Below are 25460 nucleotides of genomic sequence, written 5' to 3' on the forward strand. Positions count from 1 at the left end.
AGCACGGCAGGCTTAAAAAGAAAAGAAAAGAAAGCATTAATAAAGACAACCTATCACCAGTTTTGACAATATATGATGACAAACTATTAATTTTGGGAATAAATTAGAAAGTTTTAATGTTACAGACACATATAAGTGGAGATCATGGAAAATACTACTCCAAATAGTTGGTGGATGAACAATCAATTGGCGCCAGTTTGGTTGTGTTTGGGAGCTTAAAAAGTTGTAAAAATGTTCGTTTGATAAAAATTTAAAAAAAAAAAAAGAAAAAAAAAATTCTCAAAGCGCGTTGTGTATAAAAAGTCCAAAACTGCGTTTTATGAAAAAATTTAATATACGTAATACGTACCCTCACTACCAATATATTTATACACAGGGATCGATCAATTAATTGTTCTCTTGGTGTAATTATGTAAATTGTATTTGCACATGCATTTAAATACAATCATACCTTATATGGGTAAACCATTCCATCCTTTTTGGTCACAAGCCATTCCATTTCTCAAACCCTAGTTTTGTGATCAACTTCCTTGCTATGCTGCTCCAAATGTGAAATGAAATTATATCTGCATCCAATTGAAATTTTTTCAAGCTTTCATGTCAGGCCAATATTGTTCTTGTATTCTCCATGTATAGAAGTATAAAACATGAGATGTATTTGGTGTTATCCTCTTCCATATCTTTTACACATTTCTTTTGCTAATTTACCATTAAATTTATTGAACTCACGTATGGTTCAATAATGAATTTGCACATCTCTTACACGGAGATGTACAAAAATGTGCGAAAAAAATGAAATCAAACATTCCTCGTAAAACATAAATTACTAGCCAGTGATCGATCATCGGCTCAAAACATTTCTCAGTCTTGAATAGAACATACAGTTTACATAGGGACAATCAAACTGTGGAATCAACTCAATATTAATTACAAGACAATTGGTTTGGCAAAATTTAGAGTTCAAATAAAGTTGCTTCTTTTTTTCTTTTTTCTTTTTAATTTCCTTTTGTTATATGGATCGGCTGGTTGAATTTAGGTTAAGCTAAGATTGAACTTGTAATATTTTTTCTTACACAGTTCCCAATTCTCTTGGATCACGAATTTCATTTTAGTTGAACTGAAATAGTAGTAAGTATATCCTGACAATAATATATGGTTTGAGGTTAGTGATAAACCATGACAGAGTAATGTTGTTGATTAAGATAAAAGTAGGATTAAATGGACGATTACGAAAGGATGATTTGGATTATATATATATATATATATATATATATATATATATATATATATATATATAATGAAAAGAGAAAAAAAATATGCTGATGATATTGACCAATGATCATGACAAAACTTAGTGGCTATATATATATGGCGTCGATCGAGGATAATGAAAATAATGATGAAAGGTGGTTTATCGGTCCATCTGTCAAATTAAATGCCGCCACTCTAATCGTCATCCTTGCTTTGTGTAAATAATCTCATCAAATGCAGCAGTGAAATATTCATGTGACAGGTATGAAAGCTGAAAATAAGTATGCCACAGTTTCTGCAAGAGAGAGAAGTGACAATAAAATACTGCATCGATCAGTATACTAATGTGACAGCATTTCTATTTTTTCTTGGCCATAATGCACGTGAGAGACTATGAGTGCTGGAAAATCAGGAGAAAATGTAACCAGAATCTTTTAAAGAAAGTGATTCTCCCACAGGAATAATAAAACAAAAGTTCTGAATCATTTTTCAACATATTAAGATAAGATTATGTGACAGATATCATGTTATAATTAAGAGCCCCCAAACTTAAAGTAGATGAGGACTAAGCACGCCAACCTTAACAACTTTCTATGAAAGTTGAAATTCGCCCAAGGACTCTAAACAACATGAGTTAGAGGGAGGTGATCAATAGATGTTTTTCAATAATCACAATTAATTAAAATTTTGAAATCACACACACAATCATCAAAATAAAGTAAATTTACAACAATTTACTGGGAGCATAGTGAAGCCCATAGAACTCATCCACTGTTTAAGAAACAAATTAGACATAGTTTATTCTTACAAAACCTTTGTATGTAATTAAACTTGATGTTAACCCAACAAACGACCTGTTTGTCTCTACAGCAATAGCTGAAAAACTTTGGCCAATTCTTCTCTTGCAACCCGAAACTCCAATGGCCACAACCAACAACTCACGTCCAAAATGACCCTAACAACATAACGAACTCATTTCTAAAATCAAAGATCCCATTCAATTACCATTCCCCAAGAAATCTCAACATTTCTCTACCCATCTTTTGGGGATTTGAGAAAAAAAAATTTGGGGGTGCTCTAAGAGTCTAGTTTGTTCCGATCCCTTCAAATTGAAGATTGCTAATTTAAGATTCGCACGAGTGTTGGGTGAACTCTCGATCGAATTCACACCCTGAACTGGATTTAGTCGAATGGAAAGTCCACCTACCAGCTGCAAGTCACCATTGCATGCACAAAATCTCTCCTCTGATCGATGGCAAGTTTTTAACAATTAGAATATTGAGATGATAATCATGGCTACATTTCGTAAACTTTCCTACAAGGCCAGAATCTGTAATTAATTGCAAAGATGCACTGAAAATTATTTATACATGAGATACCTCACACCATTTTTAAACTGAGGAAAAATCATTTTCGGCAATTGTTTGTCTTAAACACCATGAATAGGGTTTCTCAAACCTTTTGATAAATTACTCGTCCACTTGGATCTAGCTATTTCGTAAATGCAACTCCCACCAAATCGATCTATTTTAATCTTATTCACATACTTAATGTTCTTCAATCTAGGCCAAAAGTGGTAAAAGAAGAGAATAATATATAAGGAGAAGAAAAAGAAAAAAAATCATACTTGAAATTTAAGTTTTACTGTTTCACTTAATGGTGGTTCATCTTTAAGTAATGATCTCATTTAAATGAGTGATGGTTTGCTTATATTTAAGCATTCCTTTGCTAAAAAATGCGTACGTTGCTTCATTTACTTTAAGCACGATTCCACTCTTTTTTATTGCTTGCTCAAATTTTTAATTTTTAATTTTTCCCATTGGTCGACTTTTTAATGGCAAAGTAACAAGCTTGTCGTATGATTGAATGATGTAACCTTGTGAACTAAATTTTAAAAAAAATAAAAATAAAAATAAAAATTCCTTAAATACACCTCTACTTGTTTGGCGTCTTCATTATTATTATTGTTGTTGTTGTGGTGCCCCCGAATTAATAACGTGTAATTAACCTGAGATGTACGTTTTCATATAATTATCATAATATATGCTGCAAAATTGTATAAGTGATTTGAGCTTACCACTATTTTACCCTTGCATCTTTTTTTTTTAGTCTTTCTTATTTTTTCTACTCTCAGCATTAGCATAATACCAAAACCTCTAAAAATACATTAACCATTATAATTTGTTCTTATCTCTTAATTTACAATAATTAAATGAATAAACATATAAGCTATTACTAGTAATTTGTAATCCAGTGAAAACCTTTCGCCTTCTCTCTCTCAATCCTACCACGTACCTAATAATTTGTAAAACATGGTTGTTTTAGAATTGAAAATTATGTAAGTCCATGACTTAGTAAGTAAATTTTCAACGAAACTTAGCCCATGCAACAAATCCAATTTAAGTCGATAATAAAGTCAAACGGATAATTGTGCATAGAAAACAATATAAGTTGGCAGAAATAGGATGAAGGTTAAAAGCAAGCATTTATAGACAAGTTATGTTTAAGAGAAGTATCACGATAACCTTTTTTAGTTAAGAACATTGTCTTGAACAGCTAGTTTCAGGTATTGTACTTAGGAAATCATGCAGGAGTTAAAGACAGAACATCATGCTGATGAAGTGTGTAATATAAAATCAATATATGTATCACTGTCAAAATTATCCTCTATATGGCCTGTTCGTACACTTATCTCCTTCATTGTAGGGTATACGTGTCCCATGATACATATGGTACAATCATTGTGCCCCGGTATTGTACATAGCCAACTACTCCCCAGTTTCTCGATTAGGTCGATACCCTGGGTAGCACACAACTAGTGATGCCACAATGGTGAACCCACCTGTGAGTGGTTGCGGTGGTCACAATAGCCGTCTAATTTATGGTAAATTTCACTCATCTTACAATTGGACCACAAGGTCAAGTTCATATATATAAACTAATATGCACATGCCGAAGATTCTTCACCCCAGGCCATTTTTCCCATGGAGGCATGCCATAAAATTATTAATAATTTCAGTTTTGAGAACATTTCGTTCATGAATAAAATATAGTGAATATAATTGTAATTTAAATAAAAAATTTCTCAAAATGTTGGGGCTCACAACATATATTAAAGATATGTCATGTACGTTAAAAATGCACATTTTATAGCGATGAAGATAAACATGCTCCAGAGTAAAATGTTTAGGCGTTCTTAAGGGCGATTACTTACCTTGCCTACAAAATTCAAGTTTGGTCTCCTCGAAAAGTCTAGCTCTTTATTCTGTTATTAGTCACTTTCCTAAGTCAATGAATCCTAATTATCATTAATTTAAAACAATTTTTGAGCTTTTTCTCCGCCCAAGCTTCAAACTTTTTACCACCTACTCATCTCTTATGAGTCCTAAGGTCTTAAAGCCACCTACCTTATGAGCCTTGGGTATATAGGGGTCTTAAAAAATTCTAACTTTATTACTTTACCTCAAAACCCTTAAAGTTGTTTGATCACTTTCATAGCCATTTCATTCTTAAATAACAATGATCAGGGACGGAGGGTGATCAGGGACGGAGGGAGGGGGGAGCTGGTAGGGGCCATGCCCCCCCCCCCCCCCTCTCTCCCACCCCTCCCCACAATTTCCTAAAAAAAAAAAAAAAAAAAAAATTAGTAGGTAGAAATTTTTTTTTCCTAAAAAATTAAAAAATATAAGGTAAAAATAAAAATTTAACTTATTTGGCCTTACTAAAAATTTTTTTTTGACCATTGGCCCCTGCCCATAAGAACTTCTAGCTCCGTCCCTGACAATGATCCATAAAAAGGTTGAGTGTGCATGATACTATGCTATCTTAGTTCACACTAAGTTATTCATGACGTGGCATAGTTCGATAGCTTTGTGGGTCGATAAAACGGTGCACCTCAATTTTGATATTTTTAAGTATTTTTCTAAGTCTACGTATTTTAGGGTTTCTATTGTTTGTTTCCAAATTTATATTACTAGTTCTCTTTATTTAAGAAATTTCTTTACTTACTATTATCCTTTTCATGAATTTAGTATTTTTCTCTGATAATTATTTATAGATATTATTATATTTTTCTTTTATAAATTACACGTGTTTGTCCGGGGTATTACATTTGTGTTACATTTATGTATGACAAGTGATAGAAAAATCCTCAACTATTAATTTTTTCAACCTCAACATGTGAAATTGTGAATCCTATGATATGATCTTTATTGTGGTTATTAGATTTTTCTTTACTTACAAATGATAGTGAAATTAATCCTTTACCTAACTATACAGTTAACACCTTCTGTTAGTTTTTCCATCAATTTGGACAGAACTTGCATCACACGTGCTTTTTTAGCACAATCGATCTCCTCAAAAAGCCCCCACTCTTGGCTTTCTTCTCGCATGTGCCACCACATATTTTTGAAAGAAAATTTTTATATAAACCTTTTCTTTTACATAATTAACTTCGATCGATCTCTTGGTTGAGTAATCAAAGTATTTGAATCCTAAACTTCATAGTCCCTTGAATCCAAGTTCAGATAAAGATTAAGAGAGCAACACAAATTTTTTATAAATAATGTGGAAATTAATGGTAAAATTAATTAATCTTCATTTCCGATCTCTGCCTCATGTTATAATTAAGTAACATGACGTACCCTTGCCTTAAAGTTAAATGGCACATAAGTTGTATGCATCCCGCAGTCACATGAGAATCAGAGAATCCTACAAAACGAGATCGATGCATAAGAATCCTACAAAATGACGTCGTTTTTTATATTTCTTAGCAACACTGTACCCACAAAATGACGTCTTTGTGTGTATATATATGAAGCACCTCAAGGAAACCCTTCCTCACCTACTCTTCTCAGTTTCACCTCTCTCTCTCTCTCTCTCTCTCTCTCTCTCTCTGAGTTTTTGCGTCTCAAATTAACGCAACTAGATCTTGACCTTTCCGCTTCTTCTCTATTGCCTCTCCTTCAAAAGCAATCTTCTTCTACTTCTTCTTTCTTCTTCTGTGTGTTTTCCATTGATCTTATTGATCTGTCTCATTCACCCATGTCCTTTTTCTCGTGCTGTGTCATTTATTTATGGTGGTTTTTGGTTCAGGACGCCACCGGAAAAATCTGACCCACAAGCTCAAACACCAAGAATTACCAAAAGGAAAAGTAGTTGGGAGTTTTTGTTTTTTTGGTTTTTTGGTTTTTTGTGGGTATCTCAGCCAACTATTCTGCCCGTGCGGATTAGATTATTTAACCAATAATAAAACTGCTTAAAAAAAACTTTACCTTCAGTTCATCCTTTCTCTTCGCGGTTTTCATATTTTTCTATTAGGGTTCCATCTGCTCGTCGTGCTTCCGTTTCACACCATTGATTGTGTGCCACGTCAACACAAAGTTCGTGGAAATTAACCTACTTCTTATTTTTCTTTTCCTCTTCGGTTTTCTTACTATATTTTTTTCTTTTTGAATTTGGGTTTGGCCTATTCTTCCCCTATTTCTTTCACCTGTGGTTAGTTTAATTCTTTTATGAACAGATTACATTAATCGACACTTCCCATGTACAGTCGTTGTTTGCTGGCGCAGCATCATTAAGATTCACATGCCAATGTGAGGTGGTGGCAATTGGATGATTCTTGTTTTCTTTTTTCTTCTTTTTTGCCAAATGTTGGAGTTGAGAATCTTGATGATGCTGCATCGGCGGATAAATGACTACAAACCTGATAGCAGGATCTAGATTTTGCATTTTTTTGCATTTGAATAAGGTGAACTCATTTCAATTTTCAGACCATATGTATTAATTTCTTCTACTTAATTTGATGGTTATTGATTGGACATTTGCTCCAATATTCTTTTTCTCTCCTCTCTCCTCTACGATTTGAATATTTTTGTTTTGTTTTATTTCTCAGTACTGTTCATTTGCAGGAATCGAAGGAGCTATTATGAAATAGAGGTTATTGAAGTGCGAAGAAGAAAGGTGAGGAAAGCTGCCATCTCATGTCTCTATTCAAGCATATGATATGTGCATATATATTTTTCCTTTGAGAGCTAAGTGTTTGATTTTTTTTTTTTCAGAAAAAAATAAAATAAAATAAAATTGAATCCAACTTTAGGGTTTTGTTAATCATGAGAAGAAGAATTTTTTTTTTTCGTAATATACAAAGTCTTTTATTTCTTTTGGGAATTTCCTCGCTAGTGACTTTGGAGGGAAGATCTTACAAAGCATCCTAAACTTCCAAGCTATGCCATATGTTCATTAGAAGAATTAGGCCAAATTAATCTTCAAATCCCCAGAACCCATCCTGAAAATAATATAATTATGTTGGCCTTCATTCATTTAATTATGAAATTTATTTATTTGACTCTTAATTTATTGAATCGTTGAGAGAGCAGCTCCTTGGCCTGTTTCATTGTTGTCCTTTTATTACTATTTCTTTGCTTTTGCCCCAGATAGCCTCTCTTTATTATTACTCTTGTGAATCAATCAATCAGAAGACCAATGAATGTAGATGATTGAACTTCCTTTTTCATGCACTTAATTTCCATATATTTGGCTACATCAATTATGGTTAGGGATTGCAGTACGGCTTTCAACAGAGGTAGGCCTCCTCATTTTTTTAGTCCTTCAAAAGGGTAGTTTCGATATGCATGAAGGATAAAAAAAATAATAATAAAAAGGCATAACATATGACTTAACGGTTGAGACATGTTGCAGATTGCTCCACGTACACTCAAAACAGTTGATTAAAAAACAGCATAAAGCCTTAATTAGCTGTATGTCAGAAAAACAATAGTTCATTGTAATTTTGATTTGAATAGCGTTTGTTTATTCAGTAAGGCATATGGGAAAGCAATATCAAGTTAAAATGATTTCGATTTTCAATCTTTTATGTGTTGAGGGAGATGTTTAAAAGGCCATTAATTAGAAAATAATTAGAGAGAGAGAGAGAGAGAGGCATCTTTGTAGTAGGAATTAATGACATTTGAAATTTGGCCATGAACACTTAATTGGATTTCCTAGCTTGAAGTTGTAGTTAGGCACTACAGAATTGAAATTATATATGGAAGAAGTGGTGATATGAATTTTAAAAGAGTTATTGTATATCAGCCATGGAGCTGATCGAGAAGAAGAATCTTTGAGCCATGTCATGTGGGGGCAGTTAGTGACAAAAGCTGTAATGTCATTTTGACAAGTGAAAAAAAAGGGCAATGAATCATTCCTTCTTCCGAAGGTCCACAACTAGTACGTTTACTGAGAAAAAAACAATAACAATGAGTACAATGAGATCATAGCAAATCAATTTTACTTCCAACATATTTGTATGCATGTGCAGATTATAATTCATGTAAGGATGCGTCTTAATTTGGTCCTTGATCGATTTCTTTCTTATTTTCACAATCGATCTATATCTATCCTTAATTAATTAGTTTAGAGCTCTGGTATAATTAGCAAACCAATCTATGTTAAGTTTTGGAATTAATCATTTTCATATATATTTCATCTTGTTTATTCACTATACCAAATAGTCACAAAGAGCTAACAATTCAAATTAAAATTCACATTTTTGAAATGCTGCATATGGTTATTGTCTTCTCCCTTAAACAGATGACTGCATGGTTAGATCATGGGATTTGTTTGAAAGGTAATCAATATATTATTAATAGGGTCGAATATTTGTTCTTAGTACTGTTTATGTGTTTGTTCGGTTGTACTATGCAATCTTGGTGTGTTATTGGGGTGAGTAATGTTTCTTGTACAACTTTTACACAACTTTAATTACTCTTTTTTTTTTCTTTCTTTTTTAATAATCAACCATTAGATTTGTTTTTCTATATATGAGCTCTAAATATTCAATAGTTAATCTTAAAAAAAGGTTGTTAGACTAATTGTGCAAAAGTTGTATAAAAGTTGTACAATAAACATTACTCGTTACAATCCCATGAGATTATGATACATTTTTCAAAATGATAGATCACATCAGATTATGACACATTTAGTGCATTCTTATTTGTTAAAAAGGAAAAAGAAAAAGAGAGATACATCCCTCACTTGTGATTTACAATAATGGATTAAAATCTCTAAATTTTATAAGGTAATTGAAGTTTTTTGCATATTACTAAATTTTATTTTTAATTAAATTTTATTATCTCACATTCAACTTAGAAGATATAATGTATAAAGAAAAAAAAATTCTTAGTGATATAAATATTGAGATGACAACATTTCAATAATATAATGAAAAATTAAATGATGATTGAGATTTTAAAAATTTTATGAAGTTACTATAAAAAAATCTAAAATATCCTAATTTTTTGGAGATTGATCTTTGCTTCACCTAGATGACCAAAATACTTTCAATTTTCTTAAAGTTACTTTATTCTTCACACTCATTTATCACATTTATTTTACACTAGTTGACGTAACGTGCATATTTTAATGGCTTTCCTTTTTTTTTTAGTAGCCGACATGGAACTACTTAAAACGCGTGCACCACGTCAATCAATATAAAATATATGTGAAAAATAACATTACTCAATTTCTTAAGACTATATATATATATGATAAATGCAACATATACTTAAATTTTTACAAAGGGAGCCTTACTAAGATGATGTGGAGCTTATTCATTGGTACTCGTATCATTTCTTTTTATTAATTGTTTTGATCATCTCCAATGAATAAGCTACGTACACATCAGTTAGTAAGGCTCCATTTATAAAAATTTAAATACATGTAGCATTTCTCTATATATATTACTACCATGCATAGTGTTGGTTCTTTGTCTCTCTTTCTCCTGTAGAGTACTGTAGACATACACACGTGCATACAAAACCCAGGGGCGGAGCTACATGGTAGCCCATGCCTCCCAAGCCACCATGTTTTTCTTTTTTCTTTTTTTTTTTTAAAAAAAAAGAAATATTATTATAATGCTTTGAAAATTAAAATTTTATTCCCTTTTTTTTTATTTTATTTTTTATTTTTTAAGTTTTGCCACTTTAATTTTTTATTTTTTTATTTTTGTCCATCAAATTTTAAATGCTAGTTTCGTCCCCGTACACAACTTATTCCAGAGGGGACCATGGTCACATTAAAATTACTTAACTCCTCAATTAATACTTTGGCATCGTACCCAAAGCACTTAAAAATGCAAAAATCAGTTAATCCCCCTGTTGCAAAATTTAAGAAAGAGCAAGCAGTACTAAAGGCCAGATGAGAGTGAAAAGACAGCTTAAGGAATCTATGATGCTAAAGGTAAATCTGTGTGACTCATCGTGGTTACTTTTTTATTTTTATTTTTATCTTTGTTTCAGCACTCTTATTCTTTTGGGTAGGCCGGGTTTGTGATTTATGGCCGTATATGTAAAACCTTTTGTTGATAAGATTGTGACATAAACTGCCTTTTTTTCCTCCTTTTATTTTATTCACTTTTTTTCTTTTTGGCAATGTCTTTCTTTGCATTTGTTGTTCTGTAAAGAAAGAGATCATTGAATCATACACACACTAATACTTTTATAGTGAATCCTAGCTAATTAATTTAAATAATATCTTCTCCTTTCATAAAAATGGAATGAAGGATGAGATACCTTGCTAAAAAAGAAAAAAAAAAGAAAAAAAAAAAATTATTGATATATAAAAAACCCAGTCTAATTATCACATGTACATGAGGTGCCTTGATCAGTACGTCGTATAACATCAACGATATTCGTGTTTCTCTTCTTTCAGGATCATGTGCTGCAAAAAGTTTTTGACATGGATTTGAGGAAGAATGGATTTTCAAAAATCTCGAGGAAAGAAGAAGACAAAGAGATCTCTTTCTCTCTCTCTTTTGCCGGCCAGTTATAATTCCAAGGATGAGGAAGATCCAATTAACGAGCTTACCTTATTGGAGAAATGGGAAAGGGCCTCTTCAGCTTAATTTGGTGACATTCCATTAGTTAGGTCTTGACTCTTTGCATGTGTGTGTGTGTGTGATATTCATTAATTCTCGTCACATCCAGATTTATCAGTAATGGCTGATCTCTGATCTTTTTGGTACGTTGGAAGTTTGTTGGAAGTTTTTAGAATACATCCAGTTTTGTCTAGCTAGCTAGGAGGTCTTTTGTTACTTCTTGACGCCCACAAATTTAAGGCCGCTAGTTAACTTATGTCAAAGAAACGAGTCGTGCTCAAGAGGTAATAATTAGGTTTCGATCGGGTTGACGTTGATGCAGTATCAACCATCCATGAAAGCAGACATATCATATATATGGCTGTCATGGTGTGGCAGAAAGGGATATATTTACATGAAAACATGATAACGATTTTTAGGAAAAAAATGGTAGCCATATTTAGTTATCATCCTCGTAAGGGCTAGTCTAGGAGCTTCCCTTGAAATATCACTTATAATTAATGCATACTAGTAAGTAATTAGCAATGTGAATTAAAATTTAGCACTCATAAGATATAAGTCTCTTTATAAATTACTCACTTTACGTGCATTATTCAAGACGATGTCATGCAGTGTTTTAGTACCATGTAGCATTACTAGCTAGGTGGTTCTGATATCATTTTAACAATTTTAGGAAAAATATTAGTCATATATGTAGTACTATCACCCCAAAAGAATTAGTCAATTTGAATTTTTCGTAGAATCACTTATAATACTCAATAAAGCAATGTAAGACTTACTATTCATGAATATCTTTATAAATAAATTATTTTATATAAATTAATAGCTCTTATGGTAGCTATGGAAATAGTAATGATTCACCACCACTCAAAAATACAATTTTTCACCACCTTACCTATGAGACAAGGTAGTATTCCGTTACTTTTTGAGTTTTTTTATTTTTTAAAAATAAATTAAAGTGGGAGAATACCTTGCCACATAGGTAAGGTGGTGTAAAATTATATTTTTAAGTGGTGTTAAATCATTACTCCTATGAAAATCATACATTATAATGGCAATGAGACTATTTTGGTATAGGGTAATAGACAGTGTAGGTAAGGTAAAAAATTGTATTTTTGAATGGTGTTAAATTATTTCACCTGTAAGAATCATACATTATGATGGCAATGGGACTATTTTGGTAGAGGGTAATGGATGGTGCAGGAAGTCGTATATATGGATAACAATTATGACATATACAATTATTACAACAATCAGATATTAGTTAATCACTGGTAGGGTGATGGGTGATTGGTGATTGGTGATGGGTGATGATAACAACATGAGGTGGTGGCAGTAGTAGGTATAATATATATATATGGTAATTGGTGGGTGGTAAGTACTAGCTAGTAATGATGATAACAACATGAGGTGGTCCTTTCAAAAATAAAAAACATGAGGCGGTGGCCGGCAGTAACATTTTAGATTAAAACGACAACCCTTGATCTATTAATGATTATTTTTCCATACATATAGTACAAAAAGAGGGTAAAACAAGTTGCTACCTAGGCTTATTAATAATGTTGCTGGGAAATATTTTCTGCTCAAATTGTAGTATCTAAAAACTTTTAGAGGTTTTATTATTAAGTGTATCTTTTTTATTAATTTTTTTTTGTTCCCTCATTTATAGCGAAGTTACTGTAGCTTGACTGGCAATCTTTTTGTGCTTATTTAACTTTATTTTAGAAGATAATTCGCTTATAGTTACTCTAACTCTTTAATTACCTGCAATTATATTACTCAAGACTGAAAAATTGCTTTTATTATTTTCATTATTCATTTCATAATTTCATCTTTTACTAGTTGGACAATTCATAAATTAAAGTTAACCGAAGTTCAAACTTTTATACCCATTATGTAGCAATTTGGATCGCAACTAAAATATTTTTTAGCTGAATTCTCACAAATAAAAAAAAAATAAATAAATAAATAATGCTGTTGGGAGTGCTCCCCGGGGCAGTTCAGGTTTTCTAATGGGGTTAGTACCATGAAAAGAGCCGAGCTTTGGACAGTTGTACATGTACTATATACATATATAACTTGTGCCGGAAAAGGTTTTGCAAAGGTCGATGGTGCATAATTGAATCAGAGTCGACCATAATTAGTCTGATTACTGGAGAGAACCCAAGGCAATCCTAGCCATGCAATATTGGGTTGGTGGTGTATGACTCATATTATTTTGTCCATAGTTGGGCCTTTGGCCCCTCAAAAGCACAAGAAACAAAAGATTTCAAAAGCACATATACATGCAATTTTACTTGCTTTTTACTTACTTTTTTTGGTCGATTTTCTTTTTTCTTTTGTTGTTGCCATAATTTCTCGCGATCATTGAGGTGATTGACATGAAGCATGGAAGTCAGTACCTTCTTTCAATTTTGTACCCATTTTATATTCAAGCTTTTCACTTTTCAGGCAAATAAATAACCCTACCATTGATCAATTCAGAATTTGCCCACGTTCATGTGCCCTCGATCAGTATTTTAGCAATCTTATAAAAGCTGAAATCCAAGTTCTGCAACTCACTAGTTCTCACGTGCCTTGGGTACGTGCCGTGTATCATGCATGATGATGAACGTTGACTCGATCTGTCAATTTCTAAATCCGGTTTGAGGTGTCTCTAACTAGCTAATTATATTATATTTACGCTTAATATGCAGAATGACTATTCCATTAAAAAAATAAATAGTTTTATTGAAAATAGAAAAGTGTAGAATGAAATAGCCTTTGAATAGATATTCTCTAGTGTGTAATGAGAAAAGTTATTCAATTTCAAGCATTAGATGCTTATTATATATTCTAATAACAAAATTATTCTATTCCATCTTCTTCCAATATTCCTAATAAAAGATATTGAATTTTTTTTTTTTTAATGAATAATTAGAACTGTTATTGACAAAAGAATCAACTTTACAATTAAACAAGTCTTACAAGCTGAGACAAAACAAACCACAATACAATTAAAGAACAACTCTGAAAACACAACTAGGAACAAAACCACAAACTAGCAAATTAAGCCAGAATGTTAACATCAATATTCTAGTTTAAGCAAGCTAAACATATATTCTCCAAATTCTTCTTAAACTTTCCTTTTCCAGAAACCCGAAACCGGACCTCCCTAAAAATGAGTTTCAAAATATGTTCCTCATTGCTAGAATGGCTACCAAACCGAATATCATTTCTAGCCCTTCATATACCATACACAACAGCACTAAGAACCAGACGGCAGAGCACTCCCAACATGGACTTAGTTTTCTACCGATTGCAACCCTCTTCAAGCATAACAGACCATTCAGAAAAGATAAAATTAAAGATATTGATTTTTTTTAATTGAATAGTCATTCCATGTACCAAACCTAACATATGTAGTACTTAATTATATATGTTTGCATTGTATTTCTTACATAATTAAGCTTTCCAATTAAGTACACTCTTCATAAGAAAAATGTAACAAATAATTTGAATGTAAAAAATGTAACAATTGGACGTATGTATTAATACACGCATCTATATACACACGTGTAAAAATAAACGTGTCCATATAGACACGTGTAATAATAAATGTGTCAATATGGACACGTGTATTAAATACACGCGTCTATATGAACGCGTATATTTAATACACGTGTCCAATTGGCCGCGTGTATTAAATACACGCGGCCAATTGGGCCGTGTATGCTATTATAACATACGTGGCTAGTTAGACGCGTGTCTACAATGACTTGTACATACTGTAGACACCTAACTAATTGTCGGTTTTTTAGTAGTGATAGATGACATCACATAGATCGATCACTCAAATTAAAGCACACGAAAGATTGGCCGGCCCATCTTCCTGATCATCTCATGCATATATAGCAGGCTTGTAAGAAGCACATCGATCGACATATACTGGTTACCATATTAATTAATATGTCGTATTGAATGATGGGTACGTACTATATATGTTATCTCTAATGTGATCACAAAATATCTACCTCGATTTCCTTCAAAGCTTGCCTTTTTCTTGTCATTTTCGAACCTTTTATATCAAAATTAAGGGATACCAATTAATTAAGCTCCATATATGGTCCCCCTGGCCCTTTAGCCACTCCTACCGATGCAAATATTATATTAGACACAACTAGCCGGCAACTACCACCTGCTGTAGTAACTCCAGCCTTAAGGCTCGATCTACAGATAACACAAATATGATGTTTATTTCTTCACTCAAACACTCAAACGTACACAGGTAGCTCCATCTATATATGGTCCCCATTCGAGAGGACATGCATGCATGATGCTGCATATTTGTTTCCGTCTGGAAAATAAATGATCTTATCCTAATCAACAACGTTGTACTGCGTTGTTTGAGACCACGGGTGTGTAGTGATCGATAGATAGCCTCTACGTACAGATCGAGGTTAAGCTTGATTGGTGGCATGGTTTTCAACGAAGCTTTTTAGGACACCACAAGCTAGCTTTTCAAAATTAGTTGTACCCTTTTGTTTGAGACCACAAGTGTATTGACAGATCGATCACAGAAATCGATCACTAGGGATATATATGTCGTATGTGCAATCTTATTCTGTTTGGATCAGAATTTATGCTTTCATGTTCTCCCAAAAGATCGATTTGCATAATAATTGAACTCCATGGCATCGAGTTTGGTTGCCTCGTGGAAAACCTTTTTCTAGTTGAGTGGGATTTTCCATATCAAAGGGTTGGGACCGGCCTGCATGAGGGCCTTTCGCTATGGTAATTAGGGCTGCTTTCTATTTTACATCTTTTTAGCCCGGCCCGAACCAATAAGGTCGGATAGGATTCTCTCTGTTTCATTTATAGGGTCCTTTTTATGATTAACATTTAAAGTTTATATATTTTAGGGGTGGCCATCGGTTCGGTAGACGGTTAATTCGTGAAAGAAATCTAAAACCTAAAAGAAATAAAATGCGGAATAATAAAATAAGAGAGACAAGAGATTTTATGTGGTTTGGTCTATGACCTACGTCCACAGAGTAAAGCCTAAAGGGCTACATTGTTGCTCTTATTACTTGATTAATTTACAATACAAATGATCCATATTTATACGGATATAGAGAAAATACAAAATGGTATGTAGAGAGAATATAATCAAATCAGAATTGAATGTATTCAAATCTGATTTGATTATAATTAATTACAATTAATGAGGATTAAATCAAATCCTCTAGTATATGGAGAGTACCATAATATACGGTATCAATATATTCTCTAACATCTCCCTGCAAACTCAAGGTGAAAGATTCTAAAATCTTGAGTTTGTTTTTTCTTTTTCTTTTTTTCTTTTTTTTTGTTTCTTTCTTTCTTCTACTTCTTCTTCTTCTTCTTTTTTCTTTTTTTTTTATTGGGTCGGATATAACCCATTTTGGAGAACATCTTTCTTCTTCTTTTTCTTCGTCCTTCATTCTTCTGCTTCTTCTTCGTCTTCCTCCTTTTTCTTCGAACCATCATGGGGGCTAAATGAGCATGGGCTTAAAATAAGACCACAAATGTCAAAATACAAATAATAGGCCAAATATAAAAGCCAACAATGAGCCTGAGTTTGAAACAATACCAGAGGAGCCAAAAAAAATACGAGGCCAATTATGGACTAAAATAAACATGGGTTTAAAACAATACCATATGCCAAAAGATGGGTCAATGACCAAAATAAGGAGCCAACAAATGGCCAGAATAATATGGGCAACTTAGCCTCTTTTTTATTTTTTTATTTTTTATTTTTTTCCGATTTTCTTTCTTTTCCTCTTTTATTATTTTTTTTTTCTTCAACTTTTCATCTTCCCGAGACTACCTATTGGGCATTCACTACCAAAACTACATCTTTCTTCTTCTTCTTCTTCTTTTTTTTTTTTTTTTTTTTTTTTTTTTTCAACTACAGCACTACACCACCTGTATCAATCAGTGCATAACAACCAAACTTGATACCTTACATACGTGTAGCAATCCAAGCACATCCATCTGTATCATGTTGAACCTAGAACGATCTTCAACCAATTAATGAAAGTGAATCTGCCAGAAGTGAGAGTCTCATGCGATTTAGATTTGAACATGAGAGACGAGGAGACGACGGAGGCTTGGTGGTTAGACGGTTGGCCAATGAGCGGTTGGGTGCGGCGGAACGTGGCTGTCTGGGGTGAGATCCGTCTGAGATGATGGCTGGACTGGAGGACAGTTTCTCAAGTGCGGGAGAGGCAGGTCTGGATTGACCCCAATGAGTTCAACGAAATCTCCATGACCTTTGGTTGTGCTGAGACAGCCAAAGGTCTTTTTTTTTTTCTTTTTTTCTTTTTTCAGGAACAGTACATAAAGATGAGAAAATTAAACTTGAGTCTGTTTTCCACATGAACAGAACGCAAAGGAAAAGAAAACTTGAGAATAACATTTTTTTTTTTTTTTCAATACTATGCAAAACCTATGGTGAGGAGATCTGCAAAATAATGATTATCAAGGAAAAAAAATGAAATACAAGAAAAATGAAAAATTTCACAGGATCATTGTATCGAACACTGACGGTAGCCTATAGCTATGATACCATGAAAGAAATCTAAAACCTAAAAGAAATAAAATGCAGAATAATAAAATATGAGAGACAAGAGATTTTACGTGGTTCAGTCTATGACTTATGTCTACAAAGTAAAGCTCAAAGGGCTACATTATTGCTCTTATTACTTGATTAATTTACAATACAAATGATCCATATTTATAGGGATATAGAAAAAATACAAAATGGTATGTAGAGAGAATGTAATCAAATCAGAATTGAATGTATTCAAATCTAATTTGATTATAATTAATTACAATTAATGAGGATTAAATCAAATCCTCCAATATATGGAGAGTACCATAATATACGGTATCAATATATTCTCTAACAATTCGGTCGGCTAACCGACTTTTGTTCGAATACAGTCAGTGAATTTATTTCGGTTTAGTCGGTTAAGCGGTTAATAGGCGGTCGGTTAAGTTGATTAAGTCGGTTAATAGGCAGTCGGTTAAATCGGTTAACATGAGAAATGAAACGACGTCGTTTTTTATTTTTTTTAAAGGAAAAGAAAGGATCAAACGTTTAATTCTTACTAAAAAGAAGTCGTTTCGTTTTATGTCGATTTTAGTTAATTGGTCGGAATAAGAGGCGGTTCAGTTCGGTTACTGCTTAAAAGACGGTTCAATTTGGTTCGGTTACCGAATCGGCTTTTGGAATAAAATTTTATACCGACTACCGAACCAAAATTAGTCGATAGGCAGTCAATGGCGGTTTTGGTTCGGTTCGATAAACGGTCGGTAGGCGGTATGCGGATAATTTGCCCAACCCTAATGCATTTAACAATATATATGAAGTTAATATTAACACGTCTTTTAAAAAAACAAATAATATAGAATCATATACATTGTTAGATGCACTAATTTTAAATTCAGACCATAAAACAAATAGTATCCATTTTATTTGAAATTGAAATGATCCTTGTAGATGTCTGTTTAGGCTGTCTAGCAATATAAAGTTTGACTAGGTAACCAGTCAAGATTGATAATATTGGTCTCTAGCAATTTGGTAAGTCGGCTTGTTAGCAATTCTAGTAATAAATGTGAGAGAGCTAATATAATTGTCCAAGCAAATTTTGGATTGTCCACCCACCTGCTCGGACAAGCAACAAATTGCTGGAATCCGGATTCAAACATTTATGTTTCAAGGATGGCCAATATTAGAGTTTGGATTTGGCTTCATCACTATATGAATATTCAATTCCAACGTGGCCACTCTGGATATTTGAAGTTTTATTTTAAATTAAGTTAAAGAAAAAATATTTTATTTTATTTTAATTTATTAAATTGACATCTATTTTTGAAAAAAATACGAGGGGTTGAATTCTTGGTTCAGTATTGGGCAGTGGTCCTATGAATCGAACTATGCCGAGGTTAACACAAACCCATTTGTGTGAGACCATGGGCCGGCCCATATGAGAGCTCACATGTCGTAGCCAAAGGTCAAGCCCGTTTAATTGCATGAGCTTGGGTCCAATGGAAATCTTGAAGGAGAACCAATATAAGGCCCCATGCAATGGCCCCACAACTTGCTGACTTCACAAAAACCATGGACTCTCCTTTTGCTGATTCTGAATTTCCACAAGCTCCCAGCTCGTCTTCCACGCCCCAAATCCCCAATGAAGTGCGAAGGATTTCTCACCATCCCTGTGTCTGCGGTGTTCCTGTCGATGGGTTTTGTCTATTACATCACAATTTTCGTTTTTCTGGAGGATTGGGTCGGGTTGCAGAGCTCAGCTGGGTCTTTGAACTCTCTGATTTTCTCTTTCTTGTTTTTTCTTTGCCTTTTCTCTTTCTTTTCTTGTGTTCTGATTGACCCAGGTCGCGTTCCGGCTTCCTATATCCCTGATGTTGAGGAAAGCGGGGGCTCAGATAAGGAACCCGACAAAAATGTGAGTGTTTCGTGCTTGCATATGTGAATAGTGATTTAGGTTTCGAGAGTTTTCTTTAATTTGTTTGTTTAGTGGGGAAAATGGTGTAAAGTGAAGAATTTGAGATTTTGGTTTTCGTGGTTTCTGTTTTGCTGTTGAGGGAAGTGAGAGTCTCAACTGGACTAATTCGTTGACTGATAACTTAATTACTGATGATTTGATTAATCTTTTCATTTTGGAAGAAATATTTAGATGTTCTTTATTAGCTTGGCATCATTTGGTTGCTAAGAGAACGTGGGAAAGAGATTAAATTAGAATTCTGAGTCTTATATATTGGTAATTCAAGTGGAAAAAAAATAAAAAAATCTTATGTATTGATAATTCTGAGTATCTCTCACAAGGTGGGAATGCCACGCTCTCCCACAGCATTGGGTTCCCACCTGTGATAGAGAGCAGCGTGGAAAAAACAAGATAGAAAGTTGAAATAACATTTCCTCTTAATAAATTACAAGACTAGTTCGAAAACTGGTTTTTCTCTGTCAATTTAGTCTCTTCCCCCAAAAATTGATGGCAACCAAATAGCTTAATGTTTTATGTTGTGATTCTAGTCTTAGGTGTTGATGCATACATGTGTGAGTGTGAATGGTTAAGTCTCATATTAGGTAGTAATCACGAGAGTGAATACTTGATATAATATAATTGGATCCAAGTCCACAACCTTAAATTTTTACATTGAAGTGGTATCCCAATATGATATACTAGGATCTTATTTGCAAACTCTCGCAGTAGTTTTATCTTCCCAACTAGTGATATTAGAGCCAATGGTATTGTGCTCAAGGTGGATGATAACGGTCACTTTCGCAATTGAAGTGGGGATTATCCTTTTCACAGGTAGAACGGGGATAGTGCATAGTTAATCCATGATGGATCCTTGCCTCAGTTGGAGTTGGGACAAGGTACATTGTATGGACAAGCCTTCAAAACTACATAAATGATCATAGAGAAGGCCTTTGGCAAACCATGACAATACGTTTTAATAACGAGTGTGATCAATGTGATAGTAGACTTGTCCACACAAATGATCTTAATAAAATGATTTGATTGGGAGTATAGTCGATGTTGTAGAAGACTTATATGTGAATGGAAGATTGTTAAAATGTATACATGTGAGTATGAGTTGTTAAACCCCATGGGGACACTAGACACAGAACCCTGATCACACGCGTGCATGGACATCAAAATCAGAGGATGGCCTTGTCCATGACCTTATGGTTGTGTGATTGAGAGCTAAAGATATTATTTTGGGCACTTTTGTTATTATCCGCATTTTTATTTATTTTGTATTTATTTTTTAGACTGGTTATGTTATTTTAGTGGGTTGTCAACGCAAGTATCACTAAAGTTAGGGTTAGGGTTTAATCCCTAGTCTATTTTGAGCATAATATTGTATTGTGATAATTTGTTTTTGATGAATAAAGAAAATAAAAACTGTTGTTGTTTTCCCCCTCCTGATTTCATCTCTCTCCCGCGCTTCCTCTTCCCTATTTCTTCTCTCTCCCTTCAACTTTTATTCTCAAATTCTTGTTGTCTGGCATAAATTTAATCTGAGACAGGTTCGATTGTTTTCCATAACAATCGAGTGATCGCCACCGTGTTCAAACGACTCCAACAACGCCAAAACAATTTTGGTGTGCCTAGGGCTGTAATCAAGCCGAGTCGAGGTCTAAGATTTCAAGACTGGCTTGTTTATGAGTCGAGCTTGAACTCAAGCTGAGTTATGAAATGTATATTCAAGCTCGACTCGTTTAAAACTCGGGAACGAGGCGAGCTCGAGCTTGAGCTCGTTGAGAATGCCATTCGAGCCGAACTGAGTTACTCGACAAGCTCGGCTCAACTAGAGCTCGAGCTAGGCTATTAACTTTTTCAATGTGTGATCAAAGTAGAGTTCAAGCCCGAGTTTGTGAACAATTTCTATATATTTATTAATAGCATAAATATATAATATGTAACTATATAAGGCATATTATAAAATATAGTACATAACTATAGTCTGTAAGTAACAAATTAACAATATGTTATTATATATAACTATAGAGTATAAACTATGGTATATGTATAATGTGAGCAAATAGTAAGTCTAATATATTCTATATAACTAAGAAACTATAGTATAAGTATAATAGTGTGATGTGATATATGTGTGTTTATATATATATAGTTATATACTAACTATTAATAACTTAATTTGTTAGTTTAACATACTAAATACTATTATCAAAGTATTATAATTAATATGTAATACTATATTTACCTAGCTAGTATACTATATGCTTATTTAGTATTTATATATATATATATATATAATCAAAAAATGACCTATAGACTTTGGTAGTTTGGTTCTCCTATGTATATTACTTGTGTACTTAGGGGTGGGTGCCTTACACTTTTTTTTTCAATAAATTTTTACTTATAAAATAAAAAGATATATATATATATATATATATATATATATAATCAAAAAATGACCTATAGACTTTGGTAGTTTGGTTCTCCTATGTATATTACTTGTGTACTTAGGGGTGGGTGCCTTACACTTTTTTTTTGAATAAATTTTTACTTATAAAATAAAAAGTTAACTGCTATATATATATATATATATAATATACATAGAAATATCGAGTAACATATAGTTAATTATATTTATTTAGTATATGTTAATTAACTAGATAATATGTTAGTTTATGAACTAATTAGTTAGTATGTTAACTAATACACACATATAAATATTAAGTAACATATATAACATATGTTACTTAATTACTAATATACATGCTTAAATTTATATAACTAAAAATTCTTATCAACAGTTAACAAATTGGTCAAAACTTTAGTCGACATGTAACTTTGAGTTCTTGGATACATGATGTCTGATAGGTTGCACAATCAAGGCATTGTGACAAGTGCTCTACATACAAGCCTCCTAGGGCTCATCATTGTCGGGTCTGCAGAAGGTGTGTTTTGAGGATGGTAGGTTAGTTTTTATATCATTTTTAGCAAAGTGAAATCCATAATTATATATGTATAATTCATGACTCTAGTTAGGAGCATGATCAAACTTATGATCTAAGTTCTTTTTGCTTTTCCTTCCAAAATTGGGTGCAGGATCATCACTGTCCGTGGATAAATAATTGTGTTGGCTATTGGAACTATAAGGCCTTTTTTATACTTGTCCTATATGCAACTATAGGTAGCATCTACTCTACGGTATGTTTTATCTGGCTTTTCCTTTCATTTTGTTTTGAAGTTATTAGATTGCCTCGAGATATAACAAAGCTCTTGGCATTCTTAGGTTATTGTAATAAGCTGTTCGTGTCAAAAGGATTTTGGCGGAAAGGTTCCCCTCAAAACTTTCTATGTGAGTTTGTATTCAATTATCTAAAGATGTCACACTGAACATATAGTTTCGTGTTTTGGAGTGATATCATTATGTCAAATACTAATATCAGGTCAGAATTTCCGATCAAGCCTCTTACTTTGATATGGTTTAAGGGGGTTATCTGGCTTAGAAATTAACCTAGTGTGGTGCAGTTATATTGTTTTGTTTAGTCTACGAGAGACCACAACCCCCTTTTGCTCACAGTTATTTGATTTGTATTCACTTAATTTCTTATGTTGTTTTATTTTTGCTATGGAACTGTGAAATTTTTAACTAGTTTGTAGAATTCAATTTTTAACGGGATTCTTGGTGTACATTTCATTTTCAAATAAAACTTGAAATTTGTCGAAAAATTGATGGATAATGGAGTATTTTGAAGTTGTTCAAAATATTGGATTCCTTTAGTTCTAATTAGAACTAATGCCATGAATTAGGTTATCAGCTTATTACTTTTCATGATGTCTGTCATCCTGCAGCAGGTTTTGTGGTTGTTATTAAGAGTCAAGAATTTCAGGAGCCTGCTATTAATTTGTTGAACCTTGCTTAAGTTATTAATCCTTTAAATACAATCCTTATACATGTCAAGTTTATCTGAAGTAATATCCCTTCATTGCCCGACTTATCCTTTTTTCCCCCATTTATATAATACTTCTTGAAATTGTGACACTTGTGTATATTTTAGATTATTTGCGGAGCAGTGATGACTGGCTTGAGTATAACACTTGGAATTCTTTTGGGTTGGCATATCTACCTTATCATTCACAATATGACAACCATAGAGGTAGGTTGTGAGTTTCCAAAGTTGGATATGTCATCAATGATTTTCATGTTTATTAGTGAATATCTCACAATGGACCTTTTGCCAGTATTACGAAGAAGTAAGGGCAACGTGGTTGGCTAGGAAAACTGGTCAGAGCTATCGACGTCTGTTCGACCTTGGTGCTTACAAAAACATTACCTTGGTCTCTCTCTCTCTCTCTCTCTCTCTCTCTCTCTCTCTCTCTCTCTCTCTCCCTCCCTCTCCCTCTCCCTCTCCCTCTCCCTCTCCTTCCTTGTTTATGTCTGTTGGTTCTTAGTTTTATTTCTCATGACTTGTATATTGATATTTCCGTTATGTCTGTCATCTGTCAATATGGTGACTGTATGCCTTTGGTTCAGGTCCTGGGTACAAACATGCTGAAATGGTTGTGGCCTACATCTGTGAGCCATCTAAAAGATGGCCTCGCCTTCCCAATTTCACGTGACAATTCATAAAGATTTTCTTCCTCCACAAAGTTTGGAGTTAACAACATCTCACGTAAAGGATCTAAGAGTTTCATCATTTTATCCTCTTCTCAATGCGAAAATAAGCTAGGAGCTGACTTGAAGCGACGTAAGTTTATTTTGGATTACACCGAGCAAGATTGCATCAAAAAGTTTACGCCAACACGGCACCGGTAGTCTGTTGATAAAACCTATCTTGATTGCTGTTCTCTCCTACCATGCTGGAGTACCACGCCATGAAGTTCTTGCAACACATGATTGGAAATTGTTGTTTACATAATTTAAAACGCGCAGACACGATGACTTCACATTGATGTCGCAACAAACCACATGATTGAACTCAGTAGATGATGGTTTACATGGAATACTGCTTGTTCTATCCTATAGCGATGAGACTGTTTATATTGTTGATAAGATTTTCCGATGTGCTTTTTCCTTTGCAAATTCACTGATGCATTAATGTTGGTCCATTAATTTTACTGTTTCATTGTTAAGAAATAATAATTTCTTTGAGAACTCATATCACAGTATGTTAATTTCCTCTCAACTCTATGGCTACTATCTGACTCTTGTAATGGGGTGAATTCCATCATAAGCTGTTTTGAGAAACTTAGTTTTGGTGTATTTGCTTTCATTACCATTTCGTTGTCCTCCTAATTACAGTTGCATGCTCCTCCACTTTATTCTTTTCTGAGTGGGAAACTATGATATGGACAAACTAGGTCGTAGGAAATTCTTACAAATCAGTCTAATAAATTGTTAATTTGTTAGTGTACATTCTTCTACCGTGCGAGAGCCACGTGTTTTTTTAATATGCGAACCCTCAAAAATTAATTTCCTACCCCACCCCCCCCCCCCCCACCCGGCGCCAAGCGTTTTTCTGTTTTATTGTACCAAACACTGAAAATTTTGGTTCTCCCTTGAAAGGAGACAAAGGAGGCACACCAGTAAAGCCAGTTTGTAAGAAACTTATGTCCATGTATGTGGTTTGTAAGAAATTTATGTATGTATGTTAACAATGAACCATAATTTGCCGATAACCTTGTGTCTTCTTAGGATTGGAACTTCAAAGTGTCAAAACACTCTAAGGTAGAGGGATTTTAGTAATTGTTGTGCCTTGGCCACTAGACCAAAGGCAGAATCGTTTCTATGTGAAGAAAATAGTGAC

General features: G+C 33.4%; 1 protein-coding gene and 1 long non-coding RNA gene across 2 annotated transcripts; both read left to right on the top strand.

Annotated features, from left to right (window-relative positions):
- Positions 1-6125: 6125 nt before the first annotated feature.
- LOC133864757 (uncharacterized) lies at positions 6126-11296 on the top strand. The gene is made up of 3 exons (XR_009899565.1): positions 6126-6632; positions 7161-7212; positions 10960-11296. It is a non-coding gene; the product is annotated as an uncharacterized LOC133864757 (long non-coding RNA).
- A 7952-nt stretch (positions 11297-19248) lies between these two features.
- On the top strand, positions 19249-24812 carry LOC133865010 (probable protein S-acyltransferase 15). Its single transcript, XM_062301472.1, has 7 exons — positions 19249-19614; positions 22528-22620; positions 22756-22857; positions 22943-23008; positions 23712-23810; positions 23896-23991; positions 24188-24812. The coding sequence occupies exons 1-7, from the start codon at positions 19342-19344 to the stop codon at positions 24281-24283; spliced, it is 825 nt and encodes a 274-aa protein (XP_062157456.1). The 5' UTR covers positions 19249-19341; the 3' UTR covers positions 24284-24812.
- The last annotated feature ends 648 nt before the right edge of the window (positions 24813-25460 follow it).

The sequence above is a fragment of the Alnus glutinosa genome, chromosome 3 (assembly GCF_958979055.1).
Source record: "Alnus glutinosa chromosome 3, dhAlnGlut1.1, whole genome shotgun sequence".
NCBI classification, from domain to species: Eukaryota; Viridiplantae; Streptophyta; class Magnoliopsida; order Fagales; family Betulaceae; genus Alnus; species Alnus glutinosa.